At 32.1% G+C, this 22,486-nt stretch overlaps 2 protein-coding genes across 3 annotated transcripts; both read left to right on the forward strand.

The window, feature by feature from the left end:
* The first annotated feature begins 3,407 nt into the window (after positions 1 to 3,407).
* LOC129296960 (probable E3 ubiquitin-protein ligase RHC2A) lies at positions 3,408 to 5,551 on the forward strand. Its single transcript, XM_054935368.1, has one exon. The coding sequence runs from the start codon at positions 3,836 to 3,838 to the stop codon at positions 5,021 to 5,023; it is 1,188 nt and encodes a 395-aa protein (XP_054791343.1). The 5' UTR covers positions 3,408 to 3,835; the 3' UTR covers positions 5,024 to 5,551.
* Positions 5,552 to 15,467: 9,916 nt separating this feature from the next.
* Positions 15,468 to 22,042, forward strand: LOC129296959 (E3 ubiquitin-protein ligase SDIR1-like). 2 transcript variants are annotated; one of them, XM_054935366.1, is made up of 9 exons: positions 15,468 to 15,555; positions 18,322 to 18,444; positions 18,590 to 18,644; positions 18,733 to 18,785; positions 18,899 to 19,130; positions 19,261 to 19,375; positions 20,098 to 20,143; positions 20,580 to 20,705; positions 21,682 to 22,042. In XM_054935366.1, exons 2-9 carry the CDS (start codon positions 18,367 to 18,369, stop codon positions 21,805 to 21,807), a joined length of 831 nt encoding a protein of 276 aa, XP_054791341.1. In that variant the 5' UTR covers positions 15,468 to 15,555; positions 18,322 to 18,366; the 3' UTR covers positions 21,808 to 22,042. The 2 variants fall into 2 exon arrangements, with proteins under 2 accessions (XP_054791341.1, XP_054791342.1); XM_054935367.1 differs by having other exon boundaries at positions 20,101 to 20,143.
* Positions 22,043 to 22,486: the final 444 nt, after the last annotated feature.

Below are 22,486 nucleotides of genomic sequence, written 5' to 3' on the forward strand. Positions count from 1 at the left end.
TTTTTTTGACAAAATATCAAGTAAAAGTCCCGACAATATTATTTCACTAGAAATAACACACGGGGGTGGGAAACCCCCTCACATCTTGATACAACCATTATGATGAATGTTGATTAAGATACATTTTTTTAATTACAAATAATTAATCGTAACAATAAAATTGCAACGAGTGCAAATTAGATTCATTTAATTTATGAATCCGGAAAAAAGAGTAACACAATAGATATGACGTTGTAAAATCCATTTTTTATTTTTTTTAATCTTTCAACTAATGTATTATTTGATTTTTTTTTCTCATGAACGACGCGATCAGATTCAGATAGTAGCAAAATATGAGAAAAAGATAGAACCAAGAGAATTAATTAGTAGAAGAAAGGATGTGCGTGGGAATGAGGTCAAGTCAACATTTGGTAACGAGAATTTTGGAATCAGATGATGTGGGCGCAGAGATAGGCTTTCATATTTATGTTGTTTCTTTACTTTGTCAAGGATTATATATTATTGATCAGGTAAAATGTTGGATTTTGTCTAAAGGTTGAAAGAATGAATCAAGATCAGGCCAAAAAAAAAAAACACAAAGAAAAGAATGAATCAAGCATACACATGCAACATGTCAGAATTATTCAAGGCTGTAAATAAAATTAATGAAAATTAATTCTTGACTTAAAATATCTATAATACATGATACATCATTTTAAAACATACTAAGCACATTTTCCCAATATTTTCACGAGCGACTTCATTGGGTATGAATAATATAAGATTTTATGGGTATTTTATACTGTATATTGAATATTAATATTGGTTTGATATGTATTTAATTTTATACTTGATATAGATGATGTTAATATTAAAGATTGAGAAAGTAATTATTTTAATTTTGGGGGTGATGTTACTAGTTAAATATAAACGTGGTGGTTTTTTCCCCCTTATGCTGGGGTGGAAATATAAGAAGTAATAGCGAGGTAGGACTTTCGTTTCCACGCTTTGCATCAACTCCAGAAAATGAATTGTACTATTTAGGGGTTTATAACTAATGTGATTTACTAGGTATTTTATATTGATATTAGTTAATATTTAATTTCTTTAATTAGTATGATTGCAATTTTTAAATAAGGTGACCTAGTCTTTAAATTTAAAGAGGAAATGTTTTTAAACCAACAAAGGGTAGGACAAATTAAATGTTTTGCTTTGCTCAGAGTTTTCAAATATTTTTTTAAGAAAAAAAATGAAAATTGAGACAATATATTATAGAGATTAGTGGTCTTGCAAGAAATTCAATATATTCAATATCTTACTTTTTTATAGACTAGTTTAAATGTCGACATCAATAAAAAATATAAAAGGCTTATGGAGTTGTATGATTCATCGATGCACATAGATTGAGTTGCAGTACCACCCCAACTCGGTAGTTAGCTTAACGATAAAATGGGTTTAATTTTCTAAAATAAGACCTAGTTTTAACCTAGAAACACCAAAAAAAAAAAAAGTCAAGCTAGGCTACCTATTAATATGTAGGACTACATTCTAACATATTTTCTTTTACTTTTATTTTATTTTAAAAAAAATATCTTTTGACTCCTACACTTTTTCATATTTTGTTATAAGTTTTTTATATTTTTTTAATATTTGAATTTAATACTTTCATTTTTTGATATTTAAAATTTTTAAATAAATAAAATGAGTAAGTATATAGACCTTGAATGAAATAAAATATTAAAAAATAAAAGTGAGGATAAAATGTTGATGGGTCAACTCAGAATTAAGCCAAAAATTAATTCAATAGCGTTTTCACAAGCAAACAGTTCAGCCATGAAACCAAATTCGGCAGCAACTGTTCACTCCAACGAGTCAAGTTGAGTCAAATTGGGTTTGACAAGTTTTTGATGTCTACACTAACAGCTCTTCATAAGCTATTGATGATATGAATTAATTGCTCCTTATGCATATAAAAGCACAATTGCCATTATAGCTTATCGATATATGGAATGGATCCACTAATCCACACTTGTAAAATTGAGGATTTCAAGATGAAAAATAAAATAATTATATATGTATATTAAGAATATTGTATTTTCTCAATTCTTTTTTATAAGACAGTTTTAGAAGATTGTTGTGACATTCATATTATAAGAGGCTTTGTAAAGATAGACACACAAAAAAAGTGCTCCTAAAATGATATTTTTAATTAAATAAGAGAAAGAGAGATAGAGAAAGTAGTATTTGATAAAAATATAAAATGTATTTGTGAAAAAAAGATCATTTTAAAATATCAAATAATTTTTTTAGTTGGTGCAAAATAATTAAATATCTTATTAAAAAAAAAAGAATGTATCGCTAGTTGTTCACAAGCCGCCATTAAATATATAAATGACATATTATAGGATTCATGTATTTGTACTAGAATACCAGCATTCCTAACTGTTCCAGTCCATTTATAGTCTTTCATGAACATATTAGCCAAATGCTTAATCCCAACGTATTGCATTAGCGTAAGGTAATTATTGTAAAATTGTTGGGTATTCAGCAATTTTCTCCAACTCTCTATCCAATAACATCCTCACCGTCTGGAGTAATAATAACTCAAAGAACGCAATTGATACTAAATGCCACTATAGTTTTATCGATATACAGATCCAGCCTTGTAAAATTTAGAATTTCAAGATAAATAATTAAATCGATCATACACATTAAAAGAATCAATGGCTTCCCTTTTTTATGATATTTTTTTAAAATATTTTGCCATTCATATTTATAAGACGTTTTGCAAAATTTAGATAGTAATTATTTTTTAAAAAAAATGCTTTTAACAAAAAAGGTGGGTTTAGCAAAAGATTAAGAATAATCTGTTAGAATGTGATGAGTTAAAGTTTAAATCCTTACTAAAAAATGTATCTATCTCTAATAACCGTGTTTGGAATATAATTGCCACCAATTAAAAAAAAACTTAACAGTAAGAAAAAAAAAAGTTCGCCCCTAAAGATGGTGATTAACGAAGAAATAAAGAAAAAAAAACAGTATTAATAACAGTATTTGTAAAAAATATAATTATAAATATCAGATAATTTTTTAGTTGGTATCAAATAATTGATTATACACCTAAAAGAAACTAACTGGAGTATAGTTGTCTTAGGCGGCAAAAGAAGCACCTTGTTGCACCGGAAATAAAAATAAAAATAAAGAGAGCGTAAAAAATGAAAGAAAGAGCACGAGAAAGCCGATGGACCAAATGATGAAGTGTCGAACAACAACGTAGGCCACCTCTTTGAAAATCATTCATGACGACCACTCTCTGTTCACACCGCGTGCTCCTGTTTGGGCGCGTGCTCCTTTTATTTTTAGTAAATTTGCCTTTTTATCCTTTTTACCCTTTTTCCTGTTTTCTTCTTCACAACCAAATCTGCATTTCGTTGCAACCTTTATTCCTATTAAAAGAACTTCCATTTTTGCAACAGAAAAACAACACACCCACACACCAACGTTTGATTGATTAAAACGTCGCCACCTCATTCCTGCAATGTCATTCCAACACTCAAGGCCTCACCCATTGAGCTGTTAAGCTTCTCCTCGCAACAGATTAGTCTCTCGCTCGCTCGCTCGCTCGCTCGTCCCTCCCCTTCCTCTTCCTTGTGCCCCCGAAGTCCAAACGGTCCCCAATGATTTCCCGAGCTTGAGATTTCTGATGGGGCTTTCGTTCTGAACAAGATTCTGGGCTCCAAGTTTGAATCTTTCTGGAATTGGATTGGATACTTTTTGAGCTTCAAGTTTGGGGCTCTGTCTCACTGAAGGAGGATTGGTAACATACGTTTCGTGAATATTGTATTGTGGGATCCAGATGGCTTCGGGGACGTCATCTTCTTATTGGTGCTACAGATGCAGTCGGTTTGTGAGGGTGCGGAGGCAGGACGCGGTGGTGTGTCCCGACTGCGACAGTGGATTCGTGGAGGAGATTGAGCAAATGCCTCGGCCTGCCTCCATCGTTGATTCGCGGCGGCGGAGGTTCCCGGCGGCTTCCATGTACATGATCGGCAACCGCCACCACCCCAATTCTGGACAGACTCTGCGTCCTGCGTTGAGGAGGGCTCGTCGGAGCGGTGGCGATCTTGCTATGGTTAATCCGGTTGTCGTGCTCCGCGGATCTCCTCAACGGGCGAGTCATGATTCCGGTGGAGGACACGGGCGTGGGTTCGAGCTTTACTACGAAGACGGCTCTGGTTCCGGTCTCCGGCCTTTGCCTTCGAATATGTCAGAGATGCTTCTGGGATCTGGAATCGACAGGCTTCTGGAACAGCTTTCTCAGATTGAAATGAACGGGATTTCTCGATACGAACCACCTCCGGTTTCCAAAGCCGCTATCGATTCATTGCCGACGATAGAGATTCATGAGGATCATCTGGCGACGGAATCACACTGTGCCGTCTGTATGGAGCCTTTTGAATCGGGCACAACTGCTCGCGAATTGCCTTGCAGGCACATTTATCATTCGGAATGCATCTTGCCGTGGCTTGCGCTCCGGAATACTTGCCCTGTTTGCCGGCAGGAGCTCCCGGCAGATACGCAGAACGTTAACGCTTCTGGGCATTCCCTCACTTGGAACGACGATGACAACGTGGGATTAACCATTTGGAGGCTTCCCGGCGGTGGCTTCGCTGTGGGCAGGTTCGCTGGTGGGAGAAGAAGTTCTTCTGATCGTGAGCTTCCTGCTGTGTATACAGAAATGGACGGTGGTATTGGAAACGGCGGCGAACCGAGGAGGGTGACTTGGTCGACGACGGAGGAGGATCGAGGAGGGGACAGAAGAGGTGGAGGATTTCGGAAAATGTTTCGCAATCTTTTTGGTTGCTTCACTCCTGGAGCTCGAGCTCACCCCTCTGCTTCTTCATCATCATCATCTTCTTCTTCTTCTCCAGAACCTCGAACCTTCAGGAGTAGTACTTCTCGTTATCGTCCCGTCGTGAATACCACAACACGTTCCCGAAGGACCTGGTCTCTGGACGGCAATGGCGGAACCAGACCTTGGTGACATAACAGAGGGAAAACAAAAATGAAGATGAAGAAGAAAAATCAGAACTTTGTTTCTGGGTTCCTCAACTGGTTCAATAGATTGTTTTGTTATTTATACATTGAACACTGAATCCCCATTTTTATCTTCTAGATAAGGTCCAAGTATCAAGTGGGCTCTGGTCTTGAGAAGGTAAATATAGGGAATTAGTCTAGATTCAAAGCATGGTGGTGAAAGTGCACAAGGGAACTGGGTGGGACGAAGCACGCTGTAATGTAAAGGGCTTGATTTGTATGTGTCGGCGAGCAAGAAATGAAGCTGCAGTGAGAGAGATCAGAGAGTCGTGTGCTGTATATGGCTTTTGTGGTGACAGGGAAGGGAAAGTCATCACATTTGTATTTCTTTAGCTATAGCTTCATCAGGTCATGTTTCAAAGTTGATGGTTAAGATTGTTGTTGATACTATATAAATGTCTAGTACCCGACCCATGAGTCTGTCACTCTCCTGCCAAATCACAGCAATCCATTGTTGATTATTTTTTCTCTCTGATGTTTTTGGTTCTCTGCACCTATGCGAGTTACTTGATTGAAAGTAGAATCATGTTAAAAATCAGGAGCAGGTGGGGCACACTTGCAAGCTCGTTCATCTCCAATTGAGGCGGATGATTCGAGTTAAACCCGAAATCACTGGTAAAAAAATTAGAGATGAGCTTGTTTATATGAATTTTGTATAGATGATGAGACACTTTAACTATGATTCAAATAAGCCTGTGTCAAATTGAGTTCAGTTCAAATAAGTTTAACTGTTCTAACTTTTAACCCTATATTTATATAGAGCTAACAATTTTTGACAAGCCCAAACTTAATTATATGACTTTTTTAATAAAATAAAATATTTTAAATTTAATTCAAATAAATTTAATATAAATTGAGTTTGACCTAAATAATAATTTTGATCCATGCAAATTATCTATTCTATCTCCAACATTTCAGTCCAAAAATATTTTGATATTTTGATATTTGATTGTAGTGAGTACTTTGTAATCATGCTCGTCTTGTATCTCTTCTTTGAAGTATCCATTATCTTTCTGTTTACTTAGATTCAGTCAGTGCGGGCTGGCTATAGTCTGAGAATGGAGACAAAAACTAATAATAATAATAATAATTAAAAAAATATAATTTTACATTCATCCACTTTACTCACATTTTATTATTAATTTTTATATTTTTTTAATATTTTACGTCTCTATATTTAATTTGTGTGTGTTGTAGGTCTATCCAAAATTTTTATATTTTATTTATGGAGAGACATAAAATATTAAAAAATAAAAGTGTAGGAATTTAAAACACTGAAAAAAAATATAGAGGCTAATAATAAAATAAAAATAAAATATAAGGATTTAAAGTTATATTTTTCTTAATAATAATAATAATAATAATCATGGAATGTGCACCCAACAAGATTAGTTCGAGTTGAAAGAACTAATTTTTCTTAACAAAATTAATCATCTTTGTTACAAAAAATGTATGTATTCAATATCAGATTTTACTTTCAACATAATTACTTATAATTGAAAAACATCTATGCACAGTCAAAATAAACAATCAATCATGAAACGTTTGTACTGGGCGTGGGCTCCATGTGGTTCAAAGTGAGAGCTATTTTAACGACAAAGTTGGAGACGTGCTCAAGAAATTAGGAAAAGTGGAAAGGGACCTTATGGATGCTGTTGATGTTAGGCATACACAAATTTTAATTTAAAGAAATTGAGATTGATATTAATATTAAGAGTGAGTGTAAGACTTTAAAAATATATTTTGTATAAAATAATATTTACAGGAAATCCTTACTTTTATTTTATTATATAATTAAATATAAATTATAAAAAGATTATAATGTCCCTTAAAAAAATTATAACCCTAACTTATGAGGTATGACTATGGCGGCGTAGCTTTAGTTTCAGTTTAAATGCTTGAAAAGCAAAGAATGCAAAAGTGGGTAATAAATCTAGAGTTTGAAACTAAACAACATCTTCATAATCATTAGAACTTCAAAGATGAAAACCCAATTCTACAACAGCAAATCATCTTGACAAATTGAACCTTGTTCTGAGACTTCGCTTAGTTTTAGTTTCAAACGTAGCAAATCTGGAGAAGTCAAAGCAGATCTATGTGAGTCAAAGCAGATCGTGGAAGATAATTGCAACGGCGTCCTACTCCAGTGACAATGTGTCTAACTCTGATCTTTCCTCTTCCTCCATCTCATTCTTCATCGATGTCCTGCATCTCTCTGACTTTGATTTTTACTCCTTCACATTTGATGAAGCAATTTCTATCTTTTATTTTACATATGTAGCCAAAAAATGATCTCCTCCTCCCTTACTAACGCTGGAGTTATGTGTGGGTAAACATGCTGCAACATTTGCAAGGTTGAGGTTGACGGAGGAGGCGCACACGATTAGGTGAAGGAGGAGGGCAAGTCAGATCTTGTATTTTAGTTATCAAAATTTAATTTTGAGATTGATTTTGCAATATTAAGAGTGGTGATTTTGAGTATTTTTATATAAATGATTTATATCAAACATGTTAAAACTTAGACTATTTTAACCTAATTCCAACTCCAACCCCCAACCCCAATCCCTAGCATTCAGTGCCACCCATTTATTTGGAAAAGGAAGTCCTCCTCTTTTTTTTTCCCCCGACCAAAGGAAGTCCTCCTTTTTTCCAGTCCAAGAGAATGTTAAATGCATTTGATTTCGCTCGTGAATGAATTTCAAGTTGATTGTGTCAGTGTGTCAGTTTGATTTTCTTGCCTGAAAAAAACAAAAAAATTGAGCTTTGTTGAGAATGTTAGAAGCTTCTTTTCTTTTCTTTCTTTAAGGATTATAATGTATAAAATGAAGAATTGGCTTTCATAGAATGACTTTCGAGATCTAGGCTCATGTTAAGCCGGCTTAGCTCGACTACATTAGTTGGGTTCAATTTGGCTTTCAAAAAATCAACTGATGTAAAAAGTTCACTTAAAAAGGTTAGGTCTAGTTTAAAAAGTTGATCTTCCTTAATACTACAAATCAATATTCGAATTTAGTTGAAAGAAGTATTTATAATTGGAAATAACCCATAAAAGAAATTTAAAATTATGATTTGTATGTAAAAAAAATAATTTTTTTGTCATAATTGCTTTTTTTAATAAAAAATTTGTTAGACAAGTTGAGTCTCGAGGCCCATAAGAATTAGGACATGTCTCAAGATTTAAAAAATATTTACAAATTACTCGTCAACAATATTATTACATTACCAATGGAAATTGTTGTCAAACTTTTGAGTTGAGTATTTGAATTTATTATTTTTTTCATTTTAAGTTAATAAAATTATGTTAACTTGTTCATAAATTTAAATTTGATTAAACTCGATTGAACTCATGAATTAATTTTTTGAGTTTACTGTTTTTACATTTCTAACTCATAAAATAGTGCCAATTCACTCATAAACTTTGAGCAATTAAGTATATATTATGTAAAATTTGATTTATAAAAAAAATAGAATTCAGTTTAATGAAAAATAAAACTAAAAAAATCTAACATTAATAAAAAAAAGAAAAATACTAAAACTAAGTTGTCTTATGTTAAAATTTATTTGTTGAGTACAATAATCTATGAATATATAAGAATTTAATTTCAATGATTTATATTTAAAATATATTTAAATCAAATTATAGTTATATTCTATATTTTAATTATTTAATCATGTACTTTTAAAAGTTAATTTATTAATAGAAGTAAACTCTTTCAAGTTTAGAATCTGAGTTTATGTTTTGAGTCTACATTCTCGTCACAAACTTATATAAACTCGCGAGTTTAACAACCTTTATAATGAGATTTGACATCATTATTTTGTGAGATACGAACCAAATCCTTTCCAACTAAATTGACTTTTATTGATTTTCTTACCATGAATGTTGTTTGATTGAGATAACATATGAAGTGATCCACAGCTCCACAAGAGCCACTAGTAAAATACTCCCCTCATTAAAGCCAATAATTCGACCCAGCCCAAACCTGCCTAAAAAAAAGTGGGGTTGGGTCAAGCTTGGCTGTATAGGCTTTTTTATAAATGGCAGGATATTTTAAGCCTCATTTAAATTAGCTCAATCATTAGAATTTTCAACTCTATATGTATATAGAGTTGGCAATTTTAGCTAAATCTGACGGGCTAGCTTGAACCTGATTGAAAAAAGTTAGGGTTAGGCTTAGCTATATGGGCTCCAAAAATGATTTGAATAAGCCCAACTTGAATTGAGCCTAACTTGTGTAATGTTCACTTTAATATTATCAAAACAACACTCTAACATGCCGCTGTGATAACTCAAATTAATTAAAATCCTAAATAAAAATTATCACAACATAAGAGTTTGAAAGAAATTAATTTAAAACATTGAGATTTCAAGAAAAACCTGTTTCAAAAGTTGTTTAAGCTCAAATTATAATTTAAAACAAGTCATACAGGATATTGGAAGCATGAAAACCAATCAACACTTAAGCATAAGTAGGAAAGACTGAAATTTTCTCCACAAACTGGCCCATCCATCACGACGGATGGCACAGAGAAATGAGTCCTTCAGCGAGCATTATGCTGTGACATAATCACCATGCGCCTCGGTAGGCACCTACTACCATGATAGCAGATTGTTGTTAGACAATACTCCGAACTTTCAAATTGTTATTTCGCCATCCGATGTCCAAATTGAGTGATTCAATTGTCTACAAGAAGTTCTTCGAACTCTCTAGCTAATGGCGTTGGTCTCACACTCAAATAATTATCTGTTAAAAAGATCAACACCTGAACTCAAAATGATTTGTTTTTACCTCAAAACACATTCAAGGGTGTCCAATCCACGCCACCTAATGTCATTAGCATCGAAACCACTTTGACCACATCAAATAGACCACACACAATATACATGGCTAATTATATCACACAAATAACCATTCATACTTAAAGTGACCACCAAATCCTTAATTTTTAATAATACAAAGGGGTGGATAAAATTCATTATAAATCTCATTTTTTGTCATTTCAACACTTAGTTAGCATAAGAAATCACTTATATCAGTATCGAGGCCATTCACACACATTCAATCACAATCACTACAAGCTTAAGCTAAGATACACACACATTCCATAAATTCTCATAAAGTAATACCAAAACAATGCAATGCTCCTAAGTTGGCATACAACACGATAGAGTCGGTAATTTAGGCCGAGCTCGATGGGCCAGCCCAAACCCACCCAAAAAATTTAGGACCAAGCCCGAAAAAATATTATTTTTTTATTATTCGAGCCTATTTGAGCTGCCCGAATAGGCCCGAGGGAATTCGGGCCAAGCCCTATCGGATTTGGGCTTGGCCCGAATACCCGAATAAAAATTTTTTTTTTAAAAAAATATAAAATGTGATAAATATTAATTAATTTTCAAGTTTTATATCATTTTATATCAAAATACTATATGTGTGTGTGTGTGTGTGTGTTTTAATGTATTTATTTTTTTAAAAAAATTAAAAATAGTTATATTTCATATTTTTATTATTTTTAATCAATAAAATATCTCAAAATAATATTTAAAATATATTTTAATATTGATTTTAATATTTTAAGACCCAATTTTTGTTAAAGAAATTTTGAGTCCTATAAATCATTTGCATATAAAAAAATAATTTTATATTTTTTATAAATTAAGATAATTAATTTTAAAGTAAAAATAAAATTAAAAATAATTTTAAAAATAAAATTTAGGCATGTACGAATTTTCGACTCTACTACTAGATAAACATAATAAATAGAATAATATTCTTGAATAATTACTTGGTTATTGTCCATGCTAGATTTGGTTAAAAATTAAGAGTAAGTTAGAGTAAGAATTCCTTTTATGTAAGAGTTAAGTAATATAAAAAGCTAAAGAAAAATTATTTCAAAAAAATAATATTTTACTCATAATTAAATAATTTTTTTATATAATATAACGATGGCAATTTTTTTTATATTCATAAAAATGAAAAGTATAATTTACCTAAAAGTTATTAAAAAATTTAAACTAATTGAGATAATAATTTTAAGTTAATAGTCTAACTATGATTGAATTGAGATCAATTTAATCATAATTAAAATAATATATTTTAATTAAAATATATAAACTATTTATATATGATTATGATAAGAGCAATATTTAAACAATTAAGACATTAATTTATGAGTAAAGGAAACATTCATGAATAAATTATACATATTATATAATACAACAAAATAATAACAGATCTAATTAAATACAAAGTTGATAAGTTATTTTTTATTTTATTCTTTTAAAATTAAGATAATATTTTACACTTAATAAAATCATTTAAAAATTAAAATTGGTTCAAAAAATAAAGAAAAAAATTTTTTAAAAAGTTTTGAGTATTCGGGCCAGCCCGAATAAGCCCGAAGCCCGAAGGTGTTAGGGTCGAGCTTAGCTATATGGGCCTTTTACAAGGGGTATGATACTTTAAGCCCGACCCAAATTGAGCCCGGCCCGAATAAGCTCGGCCCGCCCGAATTACCGGCTCTACAACACGATGTATTCGTTATAAACTCACAATAGGAAAGAAAAGAGCTATACATACAAAGTCTTTTACTGTTCAATTGTTCCTTCCTTCCCCTTGTCTCTATTAGAGCCTTCACTTGTAAAATATAACCATGAGGTGAGATAAATATCTCAATAACAGAATAATTCACTATTGTTAATTAACATGCATAACCATGTAGGAGTAAAGCTTTTGTGCAACAAAACATACTTTTAGCATATTATGACATAACATTTTTCATAATAAATGTTCATTTTTGCTCTAGCATGATCATTCTACTATTCAAGCCTTCATATTATCCTGACTGAAACCATAAGTTCTTAAGCCAAGTGTACATTTACAATGACCTAAGCTCACTTTTTGTAGCAGAATCACTTGGTTAAAGGTGTCCTATAGCACTTCCGAACTATGGTCTACCCTTATCACACACAAATCGGGGAGTTATTATTCCAACACCACATCACCAATGCTAAGGTGCATCACTCTCTAACGCTGTATCCTACATGGATACTAAGAAAATAATTTCCAACACCGTGTCTTACTAAATATTAAGGAGATACATACCATATGAATTTTCACTACTCCTTTTTATGGGTGAACTCTCACCCCCTAATATGATTATGCTCACATATCTTATATATAACACATAAACATATCAAATTCCTCAACCAATCCATATGAAACTTTCACCATTTTCATTGTCTTCAAATCATTTTACATGTATAAAATCCCATTTCAAAACATGCAACGTTAACAAATCTCAAGCAATAAATTAACAAATATACTCATAAATAATTAAGCAATATAATCAAATAGTATAAATTATTTCGCTATCTCAACCCTTTGTTACAAAAGGGTTACTGTGATTTAACGTTAGCTTCACATGTTCTATAAACATGATGAAGCTAGAGCAACATTCAATCTACACAATTAATTGATAATTATCAATTTTACTATGATTAATCCCTATAATCATTAGATTCCAAGTACCCATAGCTCTTAAATTTCTTATTTAACAACATCAACTTTTCAAAATACTCCAACAATCCTATTAAGCATCCAAACATACCAAAATTATCAACCCACTATCCACATTATCCAAAAACTTTTAAATTACACCAAGGGTTTGTTCAAACCCTCGACAAAATTCTAAATCCAAACTAAAACTATAAACCCAGGATTAGAGACTTGATTTAATTTCCCAAAACTTTATCTAAGTTAATGGTTTCGGTCTAAACTCAGGAGAACTGAGATCAAAGTCTCCATTACCCTAAAAGTTAGAAATTTTGCATAAAGAGGAGGGAGAGAGAAATATGAAACTTACCTAATGAAGATTCAAGCTCTAAATGCATTTAAAATAGTCTAGATGCCATGCCTTAGTAGTCATTGGTTGTTTCCCATCACCTCCTCATACTTTTTCTTATTTCACTTTTGATTTTCGATCTGATTTCGCAAATTGATAAGCATTGATTTTGCACGTGTAACGCGGTGCATGACACAGAGAGTCTCTTTCAATTTAAACCTTCTTTTATGCCATGGCCAGCTCAAACTTCAATCTAACCATTTTCTAAGGCTGTCTAAGGATTCAAAAACTATATTAGTCTCCCATAAATGTTATTAATAAAAAATTCATTTGAAATTTCCATTTTATCTTTATAAACACTTAAAATTCTTAGGCTGAAGACTTGGAATGTTACAACCTAAATAAGTCAAGCTTGCCCAAATTACCGGCTTTACCCCTCATTTATATGCGCCACTCCTATGTAGTTTCTTCTAAAAGATTTCTTATGTAAAACATTAATTTTTTAAGCGTTCTTTGATTTGATATTTTTGACTAACTAAACAACCTCTTCTACTTAATAATTTTAATTGAAGATGATTATGAATTTTTATAAGAATTAATAAATTTTAACCAACTTTTTTCAATGTGTGTAAAAATGTCAACAAGTGTTCATAAAGATGATTGGAACAACTATTAAATGCAAACTGTACCAAACCTTTCCTCTTATAAACTGTGAAATATGTTGCGCCATAGGAAAAGCTGTACAGTGTGATTTATGTTTTCGGGTCATAAAATAGGAAAAATGGACGATGCTATGCTACTTTAGTTAACTAACTTCTGTCTTACAAGTTGAGGTAAATATAATTTTTGATTTCAGTATTTTACCTGCATTTTACTTATAATTTTTATACTTTTATTTTTTATTATTTTTAATTTCTCTAGGAGTAAAGTATAATGACCTTGGAAGGATTCAAAATAATAAAAAATAAAAATATAAATATTTAAAATATTGAAAAAATATAGGAATCAAAAATAAAATACGAGTAAAATATAAAGATCAAAAGTTATATTTATCCTAAATATTTTGTCAAGATTCTTTTTCTTCTTTTAACAGTCAACTAATCCGTGCTCAAATATTACCATAGAAAAGATCAGTTGAGCGTGATTTTACACTTCTAGTATTTTTATATTTCACAAATCACGACTAATAATATGTATTTTTTTGAAAAACATTTCATCTTATGTTTTAATTGAAAATTTTATATTACAAAAACTTAAAAAATTTTATTAAGTGTTGTAAAAATTTTCATTTTTAAATAATTAAAGGCACATTAAAGTTAAAAATAAGTGCTTATATATTTATTTCCAAATTTTTATTTAAAATAAGATACCTAAAGTGATATTGAGTAACTAAAAATTTATAATGAAAATATAAAATTCTTAAACCAAAAAAGTACAATTCAAATGGAGTATGAAAATAGACTACGTTTTTACCTATCTGGGATTAGGGTTAATTTTATAATTTATAATATGCATAGTTCATTACTTTTATTTGAATATTGGTCTAAGAGATTTAAATATCATTCGTTTTATTTTCAATATTTTATTTCCAGAAAACATTATATTTATATTTGATCTATGCTAATTTTATATTTATTTTGAGAGCACGTGATAATTTTACATTAAGTGTTAAAAATGATAAATTTTTTGGCTATTCAAATTAATTTTTATTGAAAAAAATATAACTTTGGGTTCTTGATTCCTGTATTTTATAACAATTTTATTATATATTCCTGTAATTTTTTTAGTATTTTAAATTTTTACACTTTTATTTTAGATGTTTTAGATTATCAAAAATAAAAGTATAAAGATTTAAAATATTAAAAAATATAAAAATCTATAACAAAATTAAAACATAATGTAATAACTTAAAGTTACGTTTTTTTCATTTAAATTTGATTAAATAGACGCGTCTTTTGAAATGTAAAAATATGTGAGTTCAAAAGAGAAATGCCACATGGCCAAGAAGGGAGCGCACGAAAAATCAAATGAAGCGAGTGTTGCGGAAGGCATCCAAGTCATTATTAATAATTGTTAATTTGTTATTGTTGTTGTTATGTCATGACTATTATTATTATTAAAAAAATTAATTTTTTAATCCTCTAACTTTTAAATCACTTGTAACTCAATCCTTCAACTATAACTTGCTGTGACTTGTTCCCTCAACTATAACTCATTTATGACTCAATTCCTCAATTTTTGAATCACTTACGAATTAGTCGATCTTTGTTAATTTTTTTCATGTTAGCTTATATCTCAATTAATGAATAAGAAGAGGGTATTTTAAAATAATATATGAACATTTTTTTATCCCTCTTATTTGATAAATTTTTTTAAAAAAGTTAAAAAAATAAAGACCGAGTTATAAGTAAATTAAAAGTTGAGGAATTGAGTTACAGTGAGTTATAGTTGAGGAATTGAATTATAAGTGAGTTAAAAATTGAATGATTAAAAGATTAATTTATTATTATTATTATTATTATTATATTTATATATTGTCCGCCTGTCCGGAACCAAGCGAAGATCGAACGCGTCGTTGTGGTGGAAACGCAGTTTCTGATCACTTGAGTCTGCTGGAATACGTAATCAAAATTTGTAAGTTTCCATCTCAGATCATCATAGAAGCTTTCAGGAAGCATTGAATTGATTTCCCTTCGTAAACAACTTGCTGTAGTTTTACGTTATTACTTTTTTGTCATGATTTATTTAAAATGTTAATTCGACTGACGCGATTTCGAGATTGGGGTTTCTTTGGTTTGATTATATGGATGATCTGATATTTTTAATTTTTCTTTTGATATTCTGGATGATCTGAAGTTGATGCGATGTTATAGGCAAGAATATGTGACTTGACCGAAAGAATAGCCCTGGGTAATTCTTGAGTGATTCATTGTTTGCAGCATTTTTTTGAGTTTGGGGGTAGATAGAAATACGCGCAGTCAATTAAAAGAAATGGTGGGCTTTTTTTTCATGGCCACGGTCATCAGTGTATCGCATTAATAAATTTGTTTTTTATGATTATTGAAGCGATATGGTATCAAGATTTGGTATTTGATTATTTTGGGAGGAAAACTCACTTTGGAGAAGCAAAGACAAAAGCGGTTACTGGCAGCTAAGTTGTTAAATTTCATCAGTTTATGCAATCCACAATTGGAGTTGGCACGTAATCATTTTTAACTGGATGTTTGAGGAATGACTTTAACATTATAGAAGAGGAATCTATATCTCTTACCCGTTTCTGTCAAAGAACTAGGTATTTTATTAGCTGTTATAGTAGCAACAGGTACAACACAATTTCCCTAAAAATGCTGCATCAGATGCGGAAATATGTTGTGGGAGTATGTTCTTTTTGAAAACTCCAGCCAACGAAGTTCCAATGGTATAAGTGATTCATTATGATTCCAACTTCCATTGTGTTCTAAATGATTATATTTGTATTGCCGAGATGATTTTTGATTGATGCCATCAATAATTGTGTTTTAATGGTAACTTCTTGTTCTAGTCCTGTCAAGCCTTGGAGAGAAAAGGGAATAGATCTAGATTTCATGAATCTTGTTGGAAGTTGTGCTTTGAGATTGTTATCAACTCATGTTGGGTTGCCTTCTTTTTAAACCTACTCGGTGAATTTGTATCTCTTCATCTTCTGCCACCAATGTGACAATATCATGTTAAATATGATTCTACCATGTTGGAGAGGGATAAACTGAGAGCTATGGGTTGCATGCAGACTCTCTCTTTCCTTTTTAGTATTGGCCTCCTTACCCTCTTTCAATCTGACTCCAAGACTTAAACATGATAGGATTATATTGGCATAAAAAAATAATAGGATCCATTTTGGTTTTGAGTAGCAGAACTCATTTGTTTGAACCACGGTTATTAATAATGTGCCACAGCTCCTAGCATGTACCTGCTTTACACAAGTTATTTTTGTGTAGCCATAGCTGATGCTACATTTAAATAGGGTGACGATAGCCCTAATTTAAGTGATTTTTTGTTTGCTACTTCTGGAGATTCTTTTGATTCATCTTTGGACTAATTTATATTTGATGATTTAGCATTAATTAATCCTTAAAAATATAAAGAGTACAAAAAGAGGGCAATGTTGTCTTCCTCATTTCATGCTTATATATGGCACAACAATTGTGATATGTGCTATTAATGACCACGTTTTAAGCAATGTCAGAACTAACATCTTGGAGTGTGCATAATTCTCAACCTAAAAATGGGAAAGCCCAATTGTATAAAATAAAAGTAAAATGGAAAAACACATATTTCATAGTTTTGGTGGATTCAATTGTAATAAACATGTGTGCATGAGTCCTATAGTGATGAATGGGAAATGACTAAGGATGTGTTGGTATAAGTTGATATAGGATTGTTTTAGGTTTTTGGGCTTGGGTCAAGCCCTGAAGTGACTATAGGTTAGTTTGCATGAATGGACTAATATGTAATTCATGAAACTCAATATTGAGATTAAGATTGAAATGAAGTGAATTCTATAGACTTCGATATTCCCCAGATATTGACAAGATCATCCTGAAAGAATGTCAAAGGCCTTGTCTTTTGATATGATAACCTAGTATCAACAATAAGAAGAAGCCTTATTCCACTAAGTGGGGTTAGCTACATGAATTATACGACGTCATTTTGCTTTATCATTTATCAATATTTTAGGAATGTTGTTAACTAAGAGATCTCGGTCAACAACTTTCATAAGTGTTCTCTTTGGCCTTCCCCAATCCCTTCTAACAGGATTCAAAATTATCTGTTCCACTCTCCTCGCTGGTGCCTCCTGTGGTCTTTTTTGTACATATCCAAACCATTTCGAATGATTTTTTATCATTTTTCCCTCAATAAGTGCTACACCCACTTTTCCTTGTATGTACTTGTTTTGAATTTTATCTTCAAGTGTATGCCCGCTCATCCATCTGGACATTCCCATATCTGCTACTCTAACTTTATGTTTTAGCTGTCTCATTAAAGCCCAACATTCATTACCATATAGCATAATTGGTCTAATAGTAGTTCAATAAAACTTCCCTTTAAGTTTATCAAGTACTTTACAATTACAAATAATTCCTTTAACCTTTCTCCAATTAAACCATCCAGCTTATATCTTATATATAATATCCCCATCAATTTCCCCATCATGTTAAATAATAGCTTCCAAATGTCTAAACTTTTCCGTTTGAGGTATAATATAATCTCTCCATCATGTATTTACTACTTGGGCATATATGATAACCTAGTATCATTTTCGTGAACCCTGTTGAACTTTGTACTTGAGCATATATTTGCAATTGATTATTGTTTTCTGGCCTGATTGTTTGACTGATTGAAGCATTGTATAACCTGTACCAGGTAACTAGTGGAGTCTTAATTCACTTTTCCCAGGCACATAGAGCGATGAGTTTTATTTTGAGAGGAACAAGAGCAGACATAGAAAGTGGATTTCCTGGATTTATTCCTGAGAGGCATGCATTGGTATGTAATTTTTGTCTTGGTGTAACACCACTAATCATATTTTTTGTTGTTTTCTGTTTTATTTGTGAATAAAAGTGAAGTAGCTTGTGTGTAGTTATTGAGCAAATGTTAACCAAAGAATGAATTGATATTGTTTTTTCTTCAGCGTGTTCATGCAGCACGACCTGCTAATTCCAATTCTCTCACTTTTCTTGTCACAGGTACTTTCAAAATATTACTGTATTATTTTTGTAGATTTTTTATTTAACTATGACGTGTCATGTATATATTATGATTTGTTTCTTTCAGTTCTTCTGCTATTCATGATACTGAACTCTCACCAGATGTCACCAAATTTTCTGGTATATCCTTCCTACCAAATTCATAACATTTTAAGGAATGCATTTTTTCTATGAATAGATGAAGTTAAAATTATTAAATTGATATGAGCTGTTGTTATGATTTATGTTTGTAGCTTTGGCTGGTCCTAGGTGTCTTCTTGATGGCTACAATGTTAAGGATGTATGCAACTTGTCAGCAACTTCAAGCTGAGGCTCATGCCCATACAGCAGCGGGCAGTGGTGGCCTTCTTGGGCACACTGAAGTACGATTACATGTGCCATCATCAATGGCACTTACCACCCGAGGACGTCTTCAAGGCCTTAGGCTTCAGCTTGCACTTCTTGACCGGGAGTTTGATGATTTAGGTTTTGTAGTTTTAACTATGATAAAACCTCTAACATGCTGCTTCACAATTTTGTTTCTATAATGTAATGCTTTATATTTTAGAAGTGTTAGATATTTTATTCATGTGCACTTTTTTGTTTTTATTTTCAGATTATGAAACTTTAAGAGCTCTGGATTCAGATAATGCTCCGCCAGCACCTTCCATGACTGATGAAGAGATAAATGCTCTTCCTGTTCACAAATACAAGGGTTCTGGTCTCCAGAAGTACGTAGTCAGTCAGATCAATTGTTATATTCTTCTTACAAATTTTAAAATTTTAGAAGTTATCTTTAATTATAGAACCACTTGTTTGATTAGAATTTTCTTAAAATGATAGCTTCCTTTCCAGGAAAGGTATGCCCAAATTTTCTGTACATGCATTTCTTATATTTCTAACTAATAAGTGTGTTTTCAATATTTTGCTATTAATAGTTGCATATTTTTTGCTATAAATGTAGTAGTTTGAACGATGAATAATGTGAGAAATCTTCTGTTTATATATACATCCATTGAAGGACAGATAATATAGAAGAACACTACATCTAAGAAATGACTTCAAATTATATTTATTGACAAGTGTGTGTGTGTGTGTGTACAACCAACAAAATTTTATCAACTGAAAAATGCATTTTTATGGGGAAACTATTTCCAAACGACTTGCAACTCTGGAAAAGGGTGAAAGAGAAAGTAAGACACGTGTTACATTGATGGATTTCAGAGTCATGTTCCTTTTCGGGTTTGGCTTCATTAAGTTGCATTTCTATATATATGCTGACTGCTTTAGTGCTTTAATAGAAGAATCTTGGGTGGGATTAAACTTAGAGAAGTGTTTAAAACTGATCAGAAAAGAAATATACACCGCTGTTTATGAAATTGCTAGGGTACACGCTTCTGGAATTATGGTACTGAATGCTGATTATCTGACAAGAAGCTGCTTCTGTTTACAGCAGGAAATCCTCAATGCAACAGACCTCATCTTCCACCTTTGCTGAGGTAACCTTAACATCATTGGTCCCTTTTCATTTGGCCAAAACATCAGATGAATCTCACAACAACTAGTTAAAATATCAATAATTCTCAGAAGGTGGTGTTTTTCTGCATTTGTTTCCCTTAAATTGCATATTTTAAGAAAAAATTCCTTTATTTTGGTGCTAGATATATGTGCTGGAATCTACCCTTCTTGTTTTCTTTCTTTTTTTTTTTTTGGGGGCCATCCCATATGAAAATGCTTTATTTTCTCGAAAACAGAATTTTTATTTTATATCATTATATTCCTTGGAAGTGAGATAGTTTAAAAAAAAAAAAAGGTTCATAGCCCGTGCACAGAACATATTTACTGCATCTTGCCTCTCTTTCATTGGAAAGTTATTCATTTTCTGAACTGTTAGTAGGCAATGATAGATCAACTCAATATCTTCTTGTATGGCAGAAGAAGCAAGATGCGTCAAATGCAGTTGGTAGTACAAAGGCCTCTGATGATGAGCTGACCTGCAGTGTATGTTTGGAGCAAGTTAACGTTGGGGATCTACTCCGTAGCTTGCCCTGCTTACATCAGGTTCACACTGTCATAGCTTCTATGCATAACTTTCTCAGCAAACTGTCATGTTTATGATGGAGACTTAGTAGTACGGATATCAAGTCTCACATTGATTAATATAGGATGTTCAACGAGGTATTTAAGTAGGTTGATTCTCCCATCTCAACAGCTAACTTTTGGGGTAGCATTCCCCATCTTACTTAGGTATCTATCAATTTGTATCAAAGCCTAGTTGTTGGCAATTCCAAATAGGGCTTCCCATGAAGGATTCTAATCAGTAGGGAGCCAAGTTAGGTGCTATGAAGTGTAGCCACCAAAATGTCGGCTTTTCATGGGGGGACAATTGATAGAGACTTGGTACTATGAGGTACCAAGTCCTATGTTGAGTAATATGATATGCTCAATGGGGTATTTAAGTGGGTTAGTTCTCCCACCTCAACAACTAGCTTGTGGGGCTGAGTTTCCAATCCTACTTAGGTACCCCATCAGTTTACCATTTTATTGTATGTGTTCCTTTTCCGTTTGCAAACTACCATCTGAGTCAATATGAAGATGAGAAAACAAAATCAAGGTGCTTTAAACTGTATGAAGGAGAGAAGAACGTGCTTTCACTTTTTAGAGTTTATAATTGACCTGATGAAGTGATTATCAGTTTTTTTCTGCCATTCCCATTATTTAGTCAATAACTTAAGTTGTTCCATCACATGCTGAGTCAGTCATATTCTTTTTTTCTTTAAGTTTGACGGTCATGTTCTGTTTTATAAATGCCCTCATTTTATGTACTAGACTACAGCTGTTCAGGCGATGATCTCCCCGCACATGCATTGCTGAGCATTAGTTTTGTTTTTTAGGTCGTCTTGTTCTGTTAGAGCAGCCTTGTTAACATGGTTGTACTACTCTCTTAAGAAATTAAGCAATCTTTATATAATGCTGAAATTGCCCTTCATGATTTGTTCTGTTATTCTGTACTTAAACCTGGTTATGTTCTTTGAAGTTTCATGCCAATTGCATTGACCCATGGCTGCGGCAACAAGGGACGTGTCCTGTCTGTAAATTCAGAGCAGGATCTACGTGGAATGAGAGTGAACAGAATGAAGTTGATGCTTCAGACATGGTTTGAATACCCGCTCTTATTTATGAATATGTTGATACAATCAACTGTAACATACGCTTATGCTTAAAAACCAGTGGTTTATGACTATTATTGGTGTAATCACCCTGTCATATTTACATAGGCATGAGTATTAGTAGAATACCGTGTAACAACTAAATGACTACTTGTTTTTGTTTGAGATTGCTCAGTTTATTTGACCCTCTAAAATTAGATTGGCTTATACGCCTCGTCCTCCTCCTCATCATCATTCCACCCCCATTAGATGCATGTATTATGGCTTTGTTCTCTAAATTTCTTTTTCCTTTTTAATTCCCTCCATTTTCTTTATTTAACGGTCAAGAGTTGATTGATGATTGCATGCCCTACCTAGTATCTAGATGGTTCTTGTCTTCGTTTATTGGCAGGCTCAGAGTATAACTTTGGACTTCACCGAATCTCGGAGATGAAGAGTTGCAATGGAACATTTTCATGCGTAGATTGTAATTTTCACTCCTGTGGGTGTTTTTTTTTTTTTTAAATGGTTTTTAATATCTGTTGAAAACATTAGATCTAAGAGTTAACAAGTCATTTATTTTCATATTACCCTAAATAATTGAACTATAATCTCTAATTAGTATACTTTGTTAAGGGAAATTCTAAAAGTACTAGCTAATTTTAATTGAATTTCATAAAAAACTAATTTTAA

This window comes from Prosopis cineraria, unplaced genomic scaffold, assembly GCF_029017545.1.
Source record: "Prosopis cineraria cultivar Desert tree isolate PC_DT_omini unplaced genomic scaffold, ASM2901754v1 PC406, whole genome shotgun sequence".
Taxonomy (NCBI): domain Eukaryota; kingdom Viridiplantae; phylum Streptophyta; class Magnoliopsida; order Fabales; family Fabaceae; genus Prosopis; species Prosopis cineraria.